We start from the raw sequence: 23,570 nt of genomic DNA on the forward strand, positions 1-23,570 counted from the left end.
TCTATATCATTAGATTTTGATCTCTAGAACTAGAGATCAATAGATCTCTGACATAATAATAACAATTATATATGTAGCTTATGTACTTATGTTCTGTCCAGCGTAAATCAATAGAAAAGTATAAGAATTAAACTTTATGTAGCGACGTAGTATTTTCCTAAAAAGGATGTAATGTCTTATCAACTTTTGGAAAGTGTTTTCCATTTTGTAGTCCTGACTTAGCTGCATTGCTAGAATGATTAACCTGGTCTGACCGAAATTTCTATTAGACGTGTTTTTTTTGAATGTGGTTAATTTTTAGTTACTGCATTGTAGGCATATTAAATAAATTTTCAAATACATATTGAAAAAAACTTTTTTTAATTGGGATACTATTTAAATTTTCTGGATACATCGACAGCATACGCATAACTATTCTCAGAATTCTGATGTAGATTTTTAAAACTTAAAAAATATATCAAAGATTAAAAATCTCTCCCTAATCGAAATAATATTTAGATTATCGAAACATAAAGACAATAATAGATGTTATAGAAAAATTTAAGGTTTCTCTAACTTAAAGAATATGTTTATTAATTAATTGAATTTTTGATTGATCGTACAGCTGTTTCGAGTATTGCCAAATAACTATCATCATTGGTCCCTTGTTACTTACAGTCTTAAAAAATTATTTATGAATAATTAAATATAAGAAATACTTCCAAAACTACTGAAGATGGGTATTTGACAATATTCGAATAAGCTATATGATCAGCCAAAAATGCAATTAGTTAATTAATAATAAAATTTTATTGTTTTAATTTAATCGTGTATACCTTTCTTTATAAAGAATATATAAAGAATATATGAAAGATTAATGATCTACAATTAAATTGACTACTTTTAAGGTTTTTGAAATATATAGACAGATATATTAGATTTCCGCAATTCAAAAACTATGTGAACGATTATAGACTTCTGCCTAAACGGAATACTAATTCTGTTTTTAGTATACTTAGACGGTATAGTTCTTATAAAAAAGTTGCAGAGACACTAATCAACATTTCTGAAATAAAAATATAAAGTAAATACTCACAAATATATATATTGAATATATATAAAATGTAAATGTGTTTGATTAAAAATTTAGTGTAAAAAAATTCCCTTTATGAGATTTGATGATTTCTCCATAAACATTAATTACATATTTTTCATTTGGTTTTTTTTAATATTTAATATTTTCTGCAAAGTTGTAAACTTAAAATTGGATTTATTTGTAAAAAGCCTACAGCCTTTTTGTTACAATATTTTATAAATTTTGGTGATTATGAAACTCTGAGCAATCTAACCACTTGGCCACATTCAATTTTTTTTAATCTGTTTTGTAAATTTTAATACGAATTATGGTTTGGTGTAGTGCTGGTTTTGGTTAAAAATTGTTAAAAACCAGCATGCGAAACTTAAACCCCACCAAAATCAAGTTTGATGAATTGGTTGAGAAAAACTCACAGTACTCAAACCAATTAAGTTACATTGTTGTCAGAATAACATTACAAAATAAGAGATCTGTTTCTTTTTAGATACTGCAGACAATTGTCTTCAATTAAAGTACAACAAAAAAGATATTCGACTGTATTAAATAACATTTTGTTCAGACTATTTTTCTTATATCTTGTATTTTATTTTAACTAAAAGATCTAAATAATTAATCAATGATGTATTTTGCAGTTCACTTATCGACTTGTTGTGTATATCAAAGTATCTAATTAGCTTAAGCAGCTGTGACTATATGTCTGTGTGTCTTTTTTAAAAAAACTAATATCTACATTTTTAAATTCATCATTATCTACATTTTCATCATCATCATCATCATCATCATTTGGCTCTGCAGTACAATTTGTGCTTTGGTTTACATTTACTCTATATTTTTTTTTCTATTAAGCAAATTGTTGACCCAACGCCAGCTATCTTTCACAGCCGCACGTGGTATCAAATTTTTTCCCCGAACATACCTTACATAGACACAGTTACATCTCGAGTTTATTCCAAGTCAGACAACAGGTCATAATTGCAATTTGTTAGTGTATAAATGCTACAAATTCGACAAACCCTTAAATGATTTATGTCAAAGGTTCTCCAACGAAAGCACCATCCACACGGGTTGGTGGTTTATCTCTCGGTGACGCATGTATGGCGAAAAATTTTCAATATGAATTGAGTGCAATGAGCTCTGTTGTAACTATTCGTATACATTTAACAGCGGTCACCAAAACTCAATTTTGATTTAGGAAAATAAAACTTTAGCAAGTATTATTTTGATATGTTAAGATTGTTAATAAATTAAACAGAATTTTTATTGTTTTTGTCGTAAGGGACTTAGATATAACGGCTATCATCACCATGTTTCTTTGTAGAAATCTTTAGTTGTTGGTTAATTCTGGTCTAATATAATAAATACCTAATAGTTCTATAATAATCCGTTTGTGTAAGATAGCATATATTATTTTGTGCCGAAATTAAGTTTCTGATTAAATAAATAAATAATACAGATATAGGTGCTCATAACAGGTAACAATCACGACCTTAACCAATCTTTTATGTTTAAATACAACATTTTTACCAAATATTAGATTTTCTTTCTGCTTAAAGAAGAACAACGTCATGTTATGATTGTTTTAATAACACTACAAACTCGGAAGTTCTAATTTACAGCACTGATTGATATTTCAACTATTCAAAATGGAGAATAAAAATAGGAATATTGGAACCTTTTACATAATATTGTCACTGGATTTCTTATATATGCATTTTTTTTCTAAAAAATATTCTAGATATTCTTATAAATGTTTATAATATTATAAATGAATATAGGAATATTGGAACCTTTTACATAATATTATCACTGGATTTCTAACATATGCCTTTTTTTCTAAAAACCCATTTTAGATTTCATTATAAATGTTTTGGATCTGCATTAGGTTACACTAAAGTAATTACCACATACATGCAAAGCATAGACATCCGGGTCTTTAAGGTGTTGATCATTAGTACGCATTTTCCAGTTGGACCTATTTTCTCCCACTGATTATTAAAAACCAATAGACTACTCGTAATGACTCATAAGTTCCCATTTCATAAATCGCAGATTAATGGCAACTCTGGTGTAAAATATATTCAGCAGCACATTCTTGTTAAAAATTAAGGACACAGATGATTTGATCTTGAAATTCTGATTGAAATGATTAAGTGGACGTATGCTGGCACATGTAAAGAGCAAACGAAGTGTAGCAAAATATGTTAGCCTGCCTATTGGCAGCAATTTGAATACAAATGCTGCCGGCCGTCATTCCTTTCTGGTTTTTGTTTTCTGCCTTCTGATTCTCTTATTATTCGTTCTTTTTTCTTTTTCATTTTTTTTTGTTTTGATTCTTGTTTCATTTCTTTTTGTCCGTTCGATTAATTTTGTAGATGGCATGTATCTACGTTTATATAAGTTGTCCCGTTTATGTTTTATAGCTGAAATCAGTTTAAACGATTCAGTTGAGTCAGTTACGTTTTGTGTGCTCTTCTATCTTTTATCTGTGATGTTTTATATTCATAAATTTCCTTTTGTTGTGTGGTGTGCTCCTTGAATTTTGCCTTATGACTTCGATGAGAAGGTACTTCCAGACTTCAAATGTGACTTATTTTCATTTTCTCTATCTGTGTATCTGTGTATCTGTGCATCTGTATATGGATTTGTATGCACGTTTGTGCTTCTGCAACTTGAATTGTTTTGTTTTTTGTTTCTTGGAAATCATAATTTAACATTTTTAACCATAACTGCCACATCGGGTGCTGTCTGTGATCAGCACGCTGACTAAGAGACTGTAATACTATTGTACAGGCCTAACCAACAATGTTGTGACGTTTCTTTCAAATTTAGATTACTGGGAAAAATTAAGATATCTAAGAATTCTTATGTTCATCGAAAAACGATGTTTGCAACTCTTAAGAGTTTTAAAGATGCTGCAGTTGTTCGTTGTTGTTTTTTCTTTTCTTGTTTTTGTCCCATAGCGTGTTTTGTATGTAACGCTAAGCGAGAAACAAAATTCGCCAAATTGCCTCTTCAGAAGAATTTAAATTATAGACTCTTTGGCTAACTGATCGATAGGCTGTGATGATCAATTTTGAACAGTATTGACTTATTAACCGCAAAAAAGGTTAAAGGTGCGATCAACCAAATTTTTGCTAATCATTTGCGTTTTGTATTCTTTGAAATAATAAAATTTTTATATGATTGATAAGTATTTCACTTAATAAATCTTTAATTACTTTATTTAAATGAATTTTTCATAGAAAAACAAGATTTTTTGGTTAGCTAAAGTTCTAACTTTACTTAGAAAATAAATTAAATTATTTGTCTAAATAAACATTTATTTTTGCATTTTCAATAAGTAAAAAATATAAATAATAATATACATACTAAGAAAAACGATTATGTGTTGCTTCCCTTGACTAAAATTAGCTACTGTAAAGTAAAACTATTTTTAGTAAGCAATACCATTTATTTATTCTAAAACTAATCTAGAAAACATTTAAGAAATTTAAATAATATCGTAAAATTCATTTAACGGTATGACAACTGTAGCTTTTTTTGTTATTTTTCACCGACTCTATTGATGAGAACTGACGTCAAAATTACTATAAATAAAAAAATAAAATATATATACAAACAATTATACAAACAAATTATCAGCTGAGATTTAAGTTTTTATAAACGAAAAAAGTTCAAATACTTCTGCTCAAAAAGTACTCGGATTTTGTGAATAAAACACACAAATTTAAATTTTATTCCAAATTTATTTTATCTCCTTCAAAATATGCTCCTTCTGAAGCGATACACATATGCCAACGCTTAACCCAATCTACCATAATACACTTTGCGTAGGCCCGTGAAGGTATGGCTTTTAGTTCCTTCAGCGAATTCTCTTTTACCGATTCAATCGACTCAAAACGCTTACCACAAAGGAACAATTTGAGTTTCGGGAACAGGAAAAAGTTGCACGGATCCTGATCTGGTGAATATGGTGCCTGAGCGATAACAGTGGTGCTGTGTTTGGTCAAAAAATCGCGTACCTCAAAAATTTTCTAAAGTAAAAATCGCTATATGCACTTGAAGTAGTTCCACATTAACAGCTGCTGTAAACAAACTAATTGACAGGTGGCGCTCAAATTTGTACCATATATAAATTTTTGAAAAAGGTCTATTACTTAAGGAGTAGTTAACAAACAACCAAATCCGGATACTTTATGAGCAGGGGGTATATCATTAATTAAAGTATAAATCACTCATATTTTTCAAATATTTTATTTAAAAAGTGTAACTATTTGCAAATAAATTAAATAAATGATGAAATACAAATAAAAACAACATTTCTAACATTAAATACAGTCAAACTTCTTAACAAGATTTCGAGTTAGAAATCTTTTTTTTTATTTTTATTTTTGAAAGAAATTAGAAATACATATTAAAATGTTTATTTATTTGAAATCAAATACAGCACAGAAGTTGTGAAGTAAAATTTTCAGAAATTTGGATTTAGGATTTCAATTTCTTTTTCTTTTCAGTAGTTTTCAGAGCTTCCAATTTATTGCAAGCCTTATAGTGATTATCGTTTGTAATATCTATCATTCGTTTGCAAATAAAAATTCAGAATTTAGAATGAGTCTTTTACTTCATTCTTGGAAGGCTGATGAACAATTTCATACACCGAACCCTAATCCACTAATTCAGAGCTATAATGTTCAATAATATCGTCATCTGTGGGAAAGCTTGATGTACAAATTTCATTGTCAAGCTCAATATAAACGGTAAGAGTAGCATTGGAAGTTATTTTATTTACTTTAAACCACGCTTCATAATTCTGTTTCATCAATTCACGGTCTTCATCAATGTTATTCGAAAAAATTTGGCCATGTAAAAAATTGGCCAAATCCAGCTTTTTAAAAGCAGTGCGCTATCGTTTGACTACTTACATCAATATATCAAGTTTTTGTTACATGATTTAAGCAATCCATAAGTGTCGAGTTATAGAAGTTCGAGTTATGGAAGAAGAACTGTATGTAATTTACTCTCTAACACACTGTGGCACTCTGTTTAGTTCGAGTTATAGATAATTCTAGTTATAGAAGTTCGAGTTATGGAATATGGAATGTTTAGTTCGAATTATAGATAATTCTAGTTATAGAAGTTCGACTTATGAAATTTTGACTGCATTTACAATTCAACTGCTAACTCTGTTATTGAAGTATTGGATTATTTTTAATCCAGCTTTAGGTATATCCATTTCGAATAAGATTTTCTTTATTATATTGTTAGTCTTAAAAAGTATTGAGTGTTAGACTAGTAATGATAAAAACATACTTCTACTATTTTAGAAGACTTCATAATTAAAATACGATCTTTACTGCTTTCAATAATTAAGTAATAAATCAATAAAAAAAACACCGTGAAACCATGAAAAATCTACAATATAAATAGCAAATTATATATAATAATAAAAATTTAATATTCGCCTCGTATCTCAAGTACTACAAGCACTTGACTCTTTCTATTTTTATATTACATTGCAATTGTAAACAAAATTAAAATAAATTTATATCTACATAAAAAAGTTGATTGCAGTCGACTATAAAATATTTTTTTTTATAATATCAAACTATTATGTATGCAGAAATGTATGCCTCTTGCTTCATTGCAAATAATAAAAAAAAATAATAATCTTAAAATATTTATCTACAATGTATAAATTTATAGAAATAGTACTAATATGTTGTTTTTATAATATATTTCAGATTAATTTTTTAAAGTTTGAGATACAGAGAAATAACAGATGGTAGATTTATATTCTTTTTAAAATAAAATGAATCACAAAAAAAATTAATTGATAAGCAGTATATCAGCAGTATTAGATAATAAATATATTACGTGATTTTAGTAAACATATTCACATACGAATATTATGTATTAGATAGTAGATACTAGTGTTTGGTTGTTTCATAAGAGACTCGACTTACTTTGGTCTTAAGAAATAGGTCATAAGTAAGGCCACAGTCCTAAGGCAACTTAGCTTTAAATAAGATAACCCTATTTTAGCCCAGATAATTACTGTGCCATTATAATAAGATGGCACTAAGTGTTCTGATAATCAATGAAGAAATATCTCGAATTATTAAAAACTATGTTGATTGCATATACATGCACCGAAACCCACAGATTTAATATATATCTTCTTACGAGTACACGTATAGACTCACAATTTTATCAAACCTGACTCACAGCAACAACGTTAGTTGTTGAAAGAATTTACAGATTTTCATGTATTGAATAAATGTTTAAGTGTAAGTTCAATTAATATTAATGCAATATTTTCAGTAAATATTTATTTTCATAAAAACTTATTAAATGAAAAGATTTAAATTGACATTAAAGTGAAATAAAAATTTTGCCTTGGCCACCAGCAAATTATTCCATATTTCTTTACGTACTCATTAATTTACATAATATATATATTATTTTTAATCAGTTTTTAATTAAAAGTTTTTTAATTGTTATTGCAACTGTTGTATGTATACATCAACAAAGTAAATAGTGCAAAATTAATTCTTATCCAAAGGATGTGTTTTCACAAAAAAGCATATAACTTAAAGCAAAGTTTTTCTGTATATCATTAAAAAGTTTTACTTTTCAGCAAGTATCATATTAAACACACGTTATGCACTATACATATACAAAATCTGATATAGAGGTCTGGTTTCAATAGCCGCTAAGGACTTTGTCAGATGCTGAAAGTTATCATCATTGACCTTCAGTAGTTTTTATCTTTTCTTAAAGTAATTTTAAATTAAGTTTATGTTTTAAATTAAAGTTAACCTTATAGAGGTAGTATAAATGTCAACTTAAACCCATACGACTTCTTTTTAGAATTAATATATTATTTACTGCTGACGTCTTTTAAATGATTAATCTATAATAATTATAGATTCAGTGAAAAATTAATTTGATAAAAAAAATTATTAATGAAACCTGCCACAAATTTTTATAAAAATAATTAGTTAAACCACTCTACTGTGAAAGTCATACAGTTTAATTATAAATGTATTTCACAATTATTTCCATTATCATATAATTTTTTTTGGTAATAGTTAAAATAAGCTAAATCTTCTCATTAGATTGTTACACCCATTTTTTTAATACTGATAGGAATATGAAACTATTTATATATTTCAATGAAAAATATATTAAACATTAATTCTGTTTTCCAAATTGGTTTATTACAGTTGGAGCATATTACTTATGGCTGTGTTTGGCATTTCCCTAGTGCATGGGTTAAATGGTCCTGGTGGTAAGTACATATACATATACAAACAATAAATATTCCTAGAAAATAGTACAAGCATTATTATTACTACAATATTAAACATAGTTTTTAAAATACAAAATTTTTTTATTATAAATATATTAATTTACTAATACAAAAATAATTATTGTTTATCATATAACCCATCGGGAAAATTTTTAATGCCACAGTTTTCTTAAGAAGCAAACTATATTGTAAAATACTCAAATTAACCAAAATCCATTATCATTGCGGAAACCGAAAATCAGAATCTTTGACCCATACAAATTAATGAATTATGTAATTCATTTACACCATGTAAGCAAAATGACAAAACTGTATTTTCTCAATATTATAATTGTATCAATCAAATACTCATTTCTTAGACTATATACCATTAGACATTTCAAGTTTAATATATAATAAAAAAAAAAGCTAAAGTACTTATCCTTAGGTATAGATATCATTAAAATCAAAAGAACTTGAGTGATAGCAAAAAACGATATATTAATAACTTCTAGGTTGGGATATATGTTCAAAACATTTCCTATTGAGACGCACTAAAAAGAAAACCAAACGTATATACCTACTTACATAGTTTAAAATATGTGTATATATACTATGAATAAAATTAGCGCTCCAACTAAGATACTGGGGTCACTTATAACTATGTTAAAAAAATAACGTATTTAAATCATGATTACTGATATGGCAATGAAATCGGATATGAAACATAAGAGAATCGCTTCAACGATGGTGTAATCCGACAGACGGACTAGACTTATGTCTAGAATTGCAGATAACTACAGCGACTTCAATGTTTGGTCACCGTTTTCTCACAGAGATAATGAAGAGAAACATAGATAGAAGACCAAATATTTTAACAACTATTGCAGACAGAATGGTCAAATGGTGTTATTTGGTGTGCATCACAATGGGGAATAGATTAATACAAGATCTAATAAATTAAAAGATCTCAAATACGAATGTTGATATGTATATTAACATACATCCACTCGAACTAATCTAACCATACTAGATAGAATTAAGCAATTGTTCAAACACAAATCCTAAAAATTTGGATTTTATCAAAATGATTAGGTTAGACAGATTAGATTATGCGCATTGCATTGTTATATTAAGAGTAATAATGAATTAATTACTTTTTGATTGCTACTCTTCACAAAAAAAAAAATATGATACTATATAATAATAAGAATAATAGACATCGGCTAAGAAACTCGCCATTTAGCTTGTATATAAGTGAAAGTCAGGATCTTATTAAATAGATCCAATAGAAATATAAGTAGCCAAAACTATAACATTGTATTATTCTACGTTACTAAACTATAATTAAAAATAATGCAAAATAATGATATAAGTTATAATGATAAAAGTTATAATGATATAAGTTATAAGTTATCAGTAGCTAATATAAGCATTATTTTCTTTAAAATAAAAAACTTTTCTTTACTTTTACTGCAAATTAAATTTTATTTTCTTTTCCTCTTTATATAGTTAATATTTTATCAAATTATTTTGAACTAATACTAAGTACTTAGAGTAGTTCCTGATAATGATTTTCTGTAGCACCCCACCGATCCATATTTTCATCCAAAAGTTTGAGTATGTAAGTTGATTTATTGTTAGTCTGTACATTACTCATTTCCGCAATCGACTCACGAGCCGTCATCACTATTTCCATTGCTCTTTTAGCATCTTTTACTGTCTCATGTAGAAAAAGTGAATAGTTGAGAACTAAAGCTAAAAACACTGGATTGTCTACATCTAATGTTTTGGTTGCTAAATTATATCCTTCTTCATAAGCATTGTGACTTTGTTGAATCGTATAATTCCTTCTCTCGTTAGTTTCAATTTCTGATAGAAAGTGGTTATGATCACCCATTAGTTTGAAACATGAGACCTTTAAAGTGGTATCTGCGACATTTTTTATTATTTTATATTCTAACATGTTTAGAATATCAGCACAATATGTACGTATCTCGACTTCAATATCTTTTAGCATTTCCTCAGCTTTATGAACATTTATAGTGTTATTTGCTTCCTTCTCTTGCTCCAGCGCTTTTTTGACAGTATGCCAAGAATAAATACGCGTATTGACACAATGTTTATATGCAACGGACAACCAATTCATTTCTTCCTCATTAAGTCCAGGGCTGATTTGAACCAAATCATGGACTGCTATTGCCATATCCTCGTAGCTTTTTATTAGATTTGCTACTACGATTTTAGAAATTAATTCATTTTTCCGCTTTGAATACTTTGAATCCATTTCTTATGCTGCGTTGAACTGGAAATGTAGTTGAGTTCATGAAAATAATCGGTGAGTACTATTATGGGGTGCTCATAATAAACTGATAAAATATTTTTTCTTTAGAGGATTAAAATTTAGATATTTGCACGTATTTCAAAACATTTTAATCTAACAATAAAAAATAAAATAAATATAATTATAATTTTATTTTAATAAAAGTAAGTAATGCTTACTTTGTTTGAAATTCATAATAAATTTAATTTTAATTAATAACATTTATTTAGACTTTAAAATTGGATACCTCAGTAACATAGAATTCTGTAGTCTTAGTTGAATTAAGACTGTATGTATATATATTGTGGGACTTTTGGAACAGCGCACAGTCCAACAAGTGGCTCCACTGAAGTGAAGGATTAGTCGAAATAGGTTACGAAACAAATTAGTTGCTTTTTCGTCCTTCTATTCTCGGATGTCATTATTGAGTTGAAGCTGAAATATCTTCCGTTCGCATAACTACATCTCTTGTTATTAAAAGCAGTTCATATAACTTGAGGTTGGCTGCCAAATCTACACAAATCCAATGGTGTTGCAAAACAGTTATTCTATTACTTGCCAGTGCTGGGCATTGGTACAAAAGCTACAAGTTGTTCAAAGTCAGGCTCTTCGAAGGCTCTTCAAAGTTCCATGGTACATCCGCTAAGAGATGCTAAGAGACCTTAGAATAGATCCGGTCAAAAAATACATAAGGGACAGAGCTCTGAACCGACAGGCTGCCCTACTTAGCACTATCTAATCTCAGAGTAATCACTAACCGCACGGGGCGGTACGACGATCTTAGATCAATCATTGAATAATCACGAAGATTATGAGGAATACTTAAATATAGTCAGTGAGATGGGTGGGACTCTGCAGAAACCCCCCAGCCATCGTAGAGTAAAAGTGTCCAGATGCACTAACTCGAAAAAGGCTTAACATAAGATATTGGCACAATATTTGCACCGCTGTCTCCTTTTCTTCTAGACATAGTCTGCAAATGTCTTCCTCAAGTCCAGTAATTAATGAGGTCAACCAACTTAGGGCCAGAACTATATGTAACTAACTAGTTCCTTAAGGTCAGTGTTTTTGCTTCATATATTTAGAGCTTTAGGCAAAAGACTTGCTATATTATCACATAATTTTAAGCAATAAAACTCACCTATTGATAATAAACTATATCAAAGTTTTAGTCGTATTATATATCTTTTATATATAGTTAATGCTAAACATCATATCTAAAAAACAATATCATTCATTACCGAAAAAAATATTTTGTATGTACTCGTGTGTATGACACAATGTTTTTATTTTCTCTTGACAATGATAGTGTTAACTTAAAAGCTCTTCCATACTTATTCTATTATAGACATTGTTTAGGCTTTATAGTAATTCAAGGAATTCTTTAATATTAATATTGTAAACAGTATAATTATTTTCCCCTGGGCACATTAAGCTACTGTATTCTAGCAGTTCATAAATGAAAAATAACACAAACTGATGTTGCATGTATCTAAACACTTGAGCCTATTCCACCTATGTTAACACATTACGACACTTTTGGGAAAAAGCGTTAAATTATGCTTACCTATATAAACTTTCTGTTTATGTTTACGCATACTGAATAGATACTTGGTAACACTTAAAATTCATAATTTAATGTGGAATAAAGTTTCAAAATTCGTCAGAAACTTTTATTAATTCTTAATAATTATAAAAATTCTCTGTTAATACTTTTTTTGTTTAATTTCTAATTTTTTTCGGCACTTTATAGACTACTCATTCATCCAGAGTTACTGTGAAGTCTGTTTTTTTATGAAAAGTGGGATCATATTAAATTCATGTTCACCTAACTCAATCCGTGCCGTGTGTGTTTTTCACACGTAAAGTATCTTTGCTACTTGACATTTATCTTTGTTTTGTTTACATTCGCTCTGCCCTCTGCCTTTTGTATATTTACTTTATAATTTCAGCGCTGCACATTAGTATCTGAAATCTTATCTGAAACTTAGATATTTCATTTTTAAAGTTAATCTCCCAAATTTCGTACACGTATTGTTTATTACAAAAGGAAATATTATAGTTTACGGAAATTGCTATAGCAAACGAAAGCTGTTTTTGGAATACGATAAAGTGTATTTACTTTGGCTAATGTGCATTAATTACTATTTTGAATACATTTTAAATGGTAATTTTATGATTCAGATTTTTGCAGACTTTATAGTATCATATCTAATTTTTTATAACAGCCCTTTGACAATAGTTGGTTTTTATTGCATGAACTGAAATAAAATATACAATAAACCATAAATCACTTATTATTATACCAATGAGAATATAGGTTTTTTAATTTGAACGCTTAGCACATAACAGCCTGTTAAGTTAAAATATATATACGCAGTGAAGGAGACAGTATTTATTCTCGGATACTACAACGTGCACACATCTGCTATTGATCAGTTTAACGTAACGTATAAATCATACGTAATGTATAAATGTATTGCCGAAATAACTAAGTAGAATAGATTATTATTATTATTGTTAGGTGATGTAGCACTGCGACCGTCGGGTCTATTGTGTCCCCTTCTGGTCTTAGAGTAGGTCTTTAAGCTCTGTTGCGTCAATAAAAAGTAGTATAGAACCTACTTTATAGAGTTTTATTGCCTCTTCTGTAAGAATATACATTCCTACGAGCCTGTTTCGTATGTGCATTAGCGCAGAATAGATTAACAACTAGACAAAATTATTCATATATATATATGTATGTATCTCCTGTTTCGTATGTGCATTAGCGCAGAATAGATTAACAACTAGACAAAATTATTCATATATATATTTGTATGTATATGCGCATTTTTAACACAAACTTGTCCGTCTTTTGTGTGTAAAATCTGGAAGCAATCAAATTCATCTCTACATAAATTTTTTTAGCAAGGTGTAAATTAATTGAAAGCCAAAATAAATGTAAGACTTTAACCCACTAATATCACCGCGATATCCGATGATTACAAGAACAGAACAGAGCATAAAGCTCAAACGTTATGATTCTTGTCGTCAATTAGTAATATTGAGTTGACCACATTTTTTTTTTTTGAATGGGAGAAGAACTTGAAAGTCTAGGGTTAGTAGGAATTTCTACCGTTTCTTTCAGGAGCTACCGTTAGGTAATACATCTGACTGCTTTCTGAGCAAAAGCTAAAAGCGTTAGTCTGGTCGTTACGTAAGTAACCGTCCACTTGCTTGTGGAAACAGCTCTTCTCGCCGTCGAAGTTGTTCAGCTCCTCTCAATTCTCTCATCAGAGAGAAAAGTAGTCGAATCCGCGATGTACCGATGCTGTTCAATGCCGAACTACACATGAAGGGTACCAAGTTGCCGGTCGATAACTCTGCTTCTAACTCCGCTCTCAAATGTCCGAATCTTGAACAAGTGAACAGCACATATATTGCGTTCTCTTCCAACTCTGGGCAAGCATTATACCAGGGATCATGCACTAGGTGAAACCTGTACATGTAGGCTTTAAAACAGCTGTGACCTGACAGAGCTTGCGTCAGGTTGAATTTTCGTCTGTACGTTTTCATCTGTCAGCATTGCTGTTGTGTTATTTCAACTGATCTTATTGGAAATTGGGTCAATAGTTATAGAATTTTAATAGTACTTTGTGCTTCTTTTCTAAATATCTAAAGCGTTGCACGATTTGCGTTCTTACTGCATTCCTACTTGAGCACATTGCATATTTGATGCTGTGAGGAGTTAGTAGGTGACCTGAAGGAGTTGACATTCATCAACCACATGTTCTATGCTTTCAGCAAGTTTTGTGACGTATTCTATGGTTTCAGCAAGGTTTTGACAGTTGGTCTGTAATGACTATCTGTCAGTTGAAAACGGTGAAGCAATTTTAGAAGGTATATGTAGTAGCTTAACATCTATATCAAATGGAGGTTCAATTAACTATGTTTTCTTTTTAACTATTCTTCAATGTTAGGACTGACTGCATAGATTTATATCTATATCTAAAAATAAGTCTATATTTTTTTTTAATCTTTTTTTTTATATCTATCTTGAAATATCTAAAGAACCTCTGATCACTGTTGCTATTCCTGAGATAGACTTGTTTTGATTGATTGATTGACTAAAAAAGGAGATAACCCATATATATTTTCACTATGATAACAGATTTCAACCTATATAGCGACATATAAATATATCCATTTAAATACTATTAAATAAGTTGTATATTATAAGTTATATTAAGTATTATCCTCTATATACGTATTAGAATATATTTTCAATATATGTATATATTGTTATTAACATAATTAAATAAATAATAATTTTTTTTTGCAGTTGTAACGCCGATTAAAGTGGAAGCTGAAATAGGTGCTTCGTTTAATATTACGTGTGTCGTTAATAAAGAGCACGGGGATAGTAGAGATATTTATTTTCAAGAGAAATATAGTTCGCAGAAATCCAAAAATCCAGTAATTGTAAGTATTTTATTTTTAAATTAAATTAACTATAACTATATGTACATATATAAACTCAATGATCCTACCTAATTCAGGTTATTATAAATAACTACAAGATAAAAATGAGACGATGCAAAGAAGCGCACATAATTCGGTTTAAAATATGAAATTAACTTGAACAGATAGGACAGATGTAAAAGATAGAATTGCTTAAGATTAAATGCATTTTACACCATAAAAAATCTAAAGTTCTTTTTGACTTCATGACTTTTCAGCTGAATTTTTATTTTTTTAATGTTTCAATTATTCTCACGATCTTCTCAAACTCAGTAAAAATATCTTAATGGTTAATTAACCTGTGCAGATAAATAATGAAAGAGTTTATGAAATAAAGTTTTTTGTCATATAAAAAAAGATTCAGATATTAGATTTGTGCCAAAAATTTCCTTACTTACAGATAATTTTTGATGAAATTGGGAATGAAATAAATTAAATTTATTTAAATAAATTTTATAAATTTTAATTTTTTAGCATTGTCCTAAATTTACATTAAACAAAAGCTCTAGGCAGCTAATTTCATTCATTTTGACATGAAAAGAAAAAAAGAAATTTTATTTCAAAAAATAGAGGTAAACATTAAGAATATTTTCTAATCCGAAAGTTTTAAATCAAATGATTTCAAAAGCTGATGGACAAATCTTCACTATTTTTTTGAGCTACAAATGTCAGAAATTGAACACAACCTAATTGCTTTTCCTATGTCTCGGCAAGTTAATGCCTGACTCGAGATAATACTCTCCTTCTCCTTCGTATAGATCTTGTCTTACTCCGAGATCACGTTAGTATTACTTCGGAGTAGCCTATCACCCTATCAGTGACCCTATCACTGATTAATGAGTCCTACGTGCAGGACTCATTAGTGCATTAGATAATATTAGGCTTCTTTTTAAAGATTAAAAATTTGCAAAAAATTCTGTGAGGCCAGATAAACTGCTGCTTTGGGCGATGAGGAGATTAGGCCACGTTAAGTTAATCTAAGACAAAGCATGTAAACCTCTTGTTCAAAGTTTTTATTAGAGCCTGTTTTTGGATCAAATGTTTATTGATCAGCGTGTTTAGTGGAATTTAAACCTAGATCCCATGTACTATAGATCTAGTATACATACCGTCCTATTACCACTATCCAGAAGGAGTTGTTGTCAAAATAAATATTGTTATTATTCATTGTTATAAAAACAAATAACAGCATTTTTAACTTTCTGATTTCTGTTTTGTCTCTTGAGCAGAATCCCTTGCTTTTTACAAAGCATTTGTACTATTACTTTGATTATCAAACAGCTATCAATAACATCATATTCAAATGAGATGGCTTAGAAGTTCGACAGTGTTGTTAAGGGAAACTGTATTACCAAGGGGCCAAGCAAAAAAAGGAATTATCACTCAACATCCTTTAGAAGAAAACATATTGAAAAAAAATATGTTTCCACTTAAAAAATCTTGTTTGGTCATAATTGAACAATATATGCTGTGCTTTAAAGTATACGTCTATAAAATTATCAGAATAACTTATTATCAGAATTCAACGAAGCTCTAATTAAAATAGATAATCCAAATGGTCACAGGCACTATTATGTTTGATCAAGCAAAGAAGAAAGCAAATTGGATAATGCAAATGAATGACATCCTTTTAGTTGTCTTCAATGTGACACACTCCAAGAGTTAGCACTACATTCAAAAACAACAACAGTAGTTGCTGTAGTGGGAAGGAAGAAACCATCAAACTCCTTCTATATTCCTATTTAGCTTTTAAAAAAGAAAAATTGACAACATTATGTCAAGGATATACTGAAGGATATGTCATATATTGCCAACGTTTCTCTATCAAGGCTACTGTATTACTACTATAATCTTACAACTATATTATGTTATATACATAATATGTTTCAGTGAAAGATAATGCTTTAGTCGTTCTTCTAGGATCATGTTATATAACGATGATGAGTCTTTTTCGTTGGCTGCCAAATAAGAAAATCGATGACTATGTTAAATTACTTGTTTGTTTTCTTTGAAGCAATTCTTATACGTAGCATTTAAATATTACTTTTAGTTGTAAAAAATATGTACAGATATAAGTATATTTATATATTACTAGCTGACACGGCGAACTTCGTGTCACTCACTCGTTTCTAATGATCGACCAAGAGCAGTGTGAACTCGATTTCTTTCTTGCTTTGCTCACTCATTTCTAATGATCGACCAAGAGCAGTGTGAACTCGATTTCTTTCTTGCATGGCACTTCGCTTTGGTGGCGTAATTGTGGTGTTAAATAAAACGTATTTCCCTCTGATTTTAAAAAATTAAATTAGATTAATTATTCTATTTCACTTAATATATTTATTCCAAACACACTGTACGAATGTAAAAACCAAACTGACTTTTCACAATCTAACAATCTAGGATTGCTAAATTGTTTTAAATGATATTGGAAATTATATTTCAGAACCCCAACTGTGATTTTAATAAAAATTTGCAAAAGCCTTCCCGGAGATATACCTAATAATTTCCTAAATTTTTACGGTGATTGGATATATGGTTTTTAAATTCATCGAGTACAGACAGACAGACAGACAACATTCATTTTTATATACATATATAGAAGATTTAACTTTGTTTGCGTTAATAAAAAGTAGACTTTATTATATTGCATTTCTGAAGTAGACAAATTTCACTATAAATTTTTAATTGCTGCTAAATTATATCAAATCTAATCCAGTAAGTACGATAAATTGTGACGAAGTGGAAAATATTAAAAAACTCGCTTCTGGGAATAGAACATATATCAATTTCTTTTGGGCTGCCATTTGCCATGCATTTTAAACGAATTCGCATTATGTGTTTTAACTGATTTAAATCACTTCTGGTGCCTACGAGTAAATTATGGCTTATAAATAACTAAGATACTTTTGTGCTAAGCTCGAGCCCATGAATATGAATTTACTTGTGGTCTCTATCTTTTCCCATGCATAGAAGTGCACGTCTTGGTTAGTCGCCAAGTTGACACAACTCATTTTTGTTTTTTATGTTTCTTTCTGTACTTATAAATTTCTTTGCAATTATTTATGTAAGTTTTGTGTGCTTATATAAGTTTTGTGAGTAACCATTTACATACAGTATAGATCTTTACAAACTTCACAAGACAGACAGACAGACAGACTTTTTAACAAATGCGATTGCTTTTTTATTACTTTTAAGAATTGTAAAAACTTGTCAATCTCATGTGACACACGATCGATTTATGTATTGTAACTGTTTTTTTATAAGGAGTTGATTTTCTGAAATATCTGTTTTTCTATTTTCTCATATGTTTTCTTTATAGATAGTGGATAAACAAACTGCGGTGCTGGCATTCCATAATGCAAGTGAACATGTGGAAGTATATATGTGCATGGTTGGGAAGAATGCCATTGGAACAAGTGCAGTTTACATAGGTATGTAACTTTTGATTTTATGCTTAAATATAAATTATATTTTTAATTATGTTAGTTTATGTTTTTAATGTATTTTTTTTATTGTATTATAAAATATATTTAATTAATTACTAGTTTTGATTTGTGTCAAAACTCGTATTTCAATTACCTAAAAATAAAAACCAAAAAATATTTTCTGCATAATTACTGAATATAATAATATTATATATATAAATATATATATATATATAATATAATAAATAATATAATATAATATAATAATAATTCTGAATATAATAATCTAGGTAATCAAGCTTAAGAATTAAACTTTATAGCTTAAAATTTTAAGTTTACAGTTTACGTATTTATTTATTTTCACTTAAGGACTACTCATCACTGTTTACAGCTTATAAGTGCACTTTGATCTGAATTTGTCATCATGATCGTACTAAGTGATTTATCGACTGAACATAATATAGACTGGGTTCTGAATTTGAATATTGACCAGAATATATCTTACAAAGACACATTTATATATGCCTTGGAATTAGCTTTAGGCGCACTTTCTTCAAAAGTATTATTGATTAGATCAAAGCATACTCGGAGAAACTTCATTTCTTATTGGCCATAAGCTTGAGATTCACTAGAGTTGGTTACCGTATTTCATTTCATTAAGACGAGAATGTGAAAGTAAAAATAATTGGCGTTTTTGATTGGTTAATCTAGATTTATACTCGATCTGTCAAATTTTCTTGCCCAATCGAACGTTTCAAAGTAATCTATCATTGCTGTACTTTTGTTAGCGGGCATAAATATTTTTCATAAGTACATATGTCGAATCAAATGACACTTTACCTGTCAAGCCATGTGAAACAGCTGTCAATTTTGGGGTAATTTTGCTATTCTAGCAAAACAACTAAACTAGTGATTCCCAAAAAATTGCACGTGAATGAAATTTAACAGGTATGGATACATAGCGTATAGTTTATCCACTGAGACGTTAATTACTAGAAAATAAGCCAAAAAATTATCAAGTAATTATACTATATACCTATTTGATAGTCTATATAATCTACCTATGCATTTATACAATCCGTTATACATTATACTAGAGATGTATAAAGCATATTAAAACAGTAATGCAGTTTATTATTCTTAAACTTTGTGGTCCCTATTAAAAACAAAAATATCATACTGATTCTTGGTCAAAAAAAAGTTTGAACTAGAGTGTTATAAATTAATTTCAAGTATTATACAAGTCGCTCGATATTTATCAATCAAAAACGATATTTACACTAAAAGTGAATCTCGATTGAAAAATTTATCAATCGATTGATTTACCAATCGAAAACGGCATAAGTACAAGGTGCCGAACTGTAACTGTGGTCATCTACACCGTTTTTGATGCAAAAAAAATCTTATAAAAGTCTTATAAAATAATAAAAGTTATTTTTATATTTTAACATATATTCAGCAAAATTAGATCTAAACACTCCTCTCACAAAGTTCTTAGTAGAGAAATTTTAAATGCGTATTTATAGCTATCAATGGTGACGTGGGTCTCATACCACACAGGAGATTTGTTTGTTGACAGAAGGCACGTGAGTAGTAAATACTCACGTATGTATTATAACATATAATTAAATAAATATAATAAAATACTAATTTTCTAACAATAATATTATGTGAAAGATTTTATATATTTACAACCATAGTAAGTTTAAAATTTACAGATAAAAACATTATGCCTATATCTTATATATAGTTATATTAATGATAATTAAAAAATTTATAAATTATTAAAAATCTTTCATTGACATTTAGAAAAAATTTTATACATCATTTCCTCTACAAGTTCCCATTACTTACAATAACAGATTGTATAGAAGTACATATATCAGTAAAAATGCACTGCTTTAACAAATGCTCTTCCCTAGTTGTATTTATCTTTTACCGGTTTTTTTTATTCATATATTGCTTGTATATATGGTATATGTACTGAGGGCATGTCCATTCTTAAATTGTAGTTACTTTGAATATTCTGATTAAAAAATAATTACCCTTTCCTGGAAATAGTTATGAAGAACTTTTGTATTTTTGTGAAAAATAAAGCTGTACTAGGAAAGGTTGTACATAGCAAAAAAATGCAATGAAGAAAATTTAAACAATTGTGATTGCATTCTTGAAGCTTTGTGGGTTTTTGGGGTGTTCTAATTGAAAAGAACTATGTCAGGAAAAAAATAACTATTTTGGGTGTGAAAGCAGAACTATTCCAGGAAGGTTTAAAGATTTCTTACAGTATACGTAGCAAAAAGTTTAATGTATAATAGATAATTCAGGTGTAGTAGTCATCCACTAGGTGCATAAAATATTCTGCATCAAATATATATAATTCAAGTGCAGTAGTCGTTCACTATAACGATTACAGAATTGAGCGAATGTCCATTTATAAAAATGTCTCAATTCACGAACGACTAAAATCTTGTTTAACAATTACAACAGAAAAAAAATATATCTTTAGCCAACTGTAGAGAAACAGAAGTGTTTCTTGCCTATGAGAGTGATGTTAGTATAAAAATCCGCTTTGATGCAATGCGTTTTTACCATAAAAAAGTTGCTAAAATCAATCAAGGAGTGAATTTGAGACACTAACTCAATCCAGTTAAGTCAGTTCAGTATAATTCAGCAGTAAAGTATATGTAGTATTATTTTGTTCTGGCAGCAAACTCCGGTACTCTATATTGCTTTTCGACATTAGCTATGTGTGTTGAAGTTAGCTATGTTAACTTATACTAAAACAAAAGTGTGACTTTATAAATTCACATATCTTTATATAATATATTAAACCTATCTTGATACTTAATCCTTACTAATCAATTATTCACTTAACTAAATTAGTTAAGATTATAATGTAAATAAAATATGATAATTACACCATATCAAATCGGATTTACCGCCGTTTTTTTTTTTTGTTAATATCGTAAGAAATGCCACACTTTTGAATAAAATTAATTTTTTTCTTAATATGTATTTTATTAAATAAACTCTACTAATAAATTTTTTTCTAGATATTTTCTAAATTATGATAACAAAAGATTTTATGGATTTCTTCTTACAGAAAAGTAAGTCAATGTGCGTTTGACTTCAATTTAATTTTCTATGATAATAAATTAATATAATATTGCCAAAATTATAAAATTTAATATTAAGTTGAACTCGACATAACGTCATGAGTTGTTTATATCAACATTATTCAAATCTTACCAATTTTAAATACTTCTGTTTGGAAATCAATGCAAACGTGGTAGAAATTGATATGTAAATATTGATGAAACCATAGTTTTCTACGTACTCTTGGCATTAGGCGAAGCACCTAATTTTGTTTTGTGTGATTATTTATGACTCATCGATTCACTAACTTACTCAGCTTATATTAACCAACCAAATAAATACAAGACAACTTTGTTAAACGCCCTCCTTTTATTGTGATTCCACACATATGTCAAAGATACTTTACTGAAAACATTTCCAGCTGTTAAATGCAAATTTTAAAAATAAAATAAACACTTGCAAAATGTATCGGATAACATTTCTTGTTAATATTATTTTGTACACAAATATACATATCTATATGTATATGTATGTATATGTATTTCTGTATTATGTAGAATGTTTCTGATTTGTTGACAGTAAATTGCAGTTATACCTACATTGAAAGGTGTACAGTTTCAAATTTCTACATTTCTTACATGATAACATAAAAATAGAATTTATAATTCCATAATTCCACAAATAGAAACTGTCACACTCTATGATAGAAAACAATGTCACATAGAAGATACATACATAATATATGAAATGTATAAATTGATGCATAAATATTATTTTGTTTTTGTTTTTTATTGTAAAACTGAAACAAAATAAATGATAAAAATATTTTAATAATTCTGCGGAATTGCTTTGTGTTTGCCTTAAGCCGTGCTGATTTACTTAAACTCGTTTCATAATTTAAATTCAAATGTTAATTACAACGTTTAACTATATTTATATATCATTATGTATATAAATATTAATATTATTTATTTTTCTTTTATATAAATTTGTTGGTGTTAAATCAACCTTCACAAAAATCCAAATCCCAAATAAAAACAAAACAATAAATAAAACATAATATCGATAATACCGAATGATATATGTTGTTTTACACTTGATATGGACGAGATACTCTTTTGAATATTCTTCAATAATATTTAAATCTTTCCAAAAAAAAAATATGATCGTATTTCAAAAAATATAAAATGAAACAGAATTTTTAATAAAAATTTAATTTATTTTTTATTGTTAAATTCGACTACTATTTTCGATATCACAATATCAAATAAATACCTTCTGCTCAAAAAGTATCCGGATTTTATTGTTTGTTAACTACTCCTTAAGTAATAGACCTTTTTTTATTGTTGGTACACCCTTTCTTGACGAGTGGTACAAATTTGAGCGCCATCTGTCAATTAGTTTCTTTACAGCAGCTGTTAATGTGAGACTACCTCAATTGCATTTAGCGATTTTTACTATGGAAAATTCTTGTTGTACGCGATTTTTTGACCAAACACGGCACCGCTGTTCATCGCTCAGGCACCATATTCACCAGATCTGGATCCGTGCGACTTTTTCCTGTTTCCGAAACTCAAATTGTCCATTCGTGGTAAGCGTTTTGAGTCGATTGAATCGGTAAAAGAGAATTCGCTGAAGGAACTAAAAGCCATACCTTCACGGGCCATATGTGTATCGCTTCAGAAGGAGCATATTTTGAAGAAGATAAATTAAATTTGGAATAAAATTTAAATTTGTGTCTTTTATTTACAAAATCCGAGTTCTTTTTGAGCAAAAGGTAAATACATAAAGGATAGAGCCCTGAAATTATTTGCGAAATCTGACAGACTTATCAACACCGCGTTATCAAATCTCAGA

At 28.7% G+C, this 23,570-nt stretch overlaps 2 protein-coding genes across 2 annotated transcripts in view; one reads left to right on the plus strand and one right to left on the minus strand.

Moving 5' to 3' along the window:
* The window catches only part of LOC119666939 (cytokine receptor-like), a 39,875-nt gene extending 21,244 nt beyond the window's left edge, over positions 1 to 18,631 (plus strand). Inside the window, exons 2-4 of the mRNA XM_038076218.1 lie at positions 8,302 to 8,366; positions 15,014 to 15,153; positions 18,512 to 18,631. Coding sequence (XP_037932146.1) covers positions 8,302 to 8,366; positions 15,014 to 15,153; positions 18,512 to 18,631 — 325 coding nt within the window. The remainder of the gene's footprint in view (positions 1 to 8,301; positions 8,367 to 15,013; positions 15,154 to 18,511) is intronic.
* LOC119670899 (14-3-3 protein beta/alpha-B-like) lies at positions 9,852 to 10,789 on the minus strand. The gene has a single exon (XM_038081336.1). The coding sequence runs from the start codon at positions 10,651 to 10,653 to the stop codon at positions 9,919 to 9,921; it is 735 nt and encodes a 244-aa protein (XP_037937264.1). The 5' UTR covers positions 10,654 to 10,789; the 3' UTR covers positions 9,852 to 9,918.
* Positions 18,632 to 23,570: the final 4,939 nt, after the last annotated feature.

This window comes from Teleopsis dalmanni, chromosome 1 (genome assembly GCF_002237135.1).
Source record: "Teleopsis dalmanni isolate 2A chromosome 1, ASM223713v2, whole genome shotgun sequence".
Taxonomy (NCBI): domain Eukaryota; kingdom Metazoa; phylum Arthropoda; class Insecta; order Diptera; family Diopsidae; genus Teleopsis; species Teleopsis dalmanni.

Bases quoted from the DNA above. Each gene is read 5' to 3' on its own strand.
- LOC119670899 (XM_038081336.1), bottom strand. From the start codon at position 10,653: ATGGATTCAAAGTATTCAAAGCGGAAAAATGAATTAATTTCTAAAATC.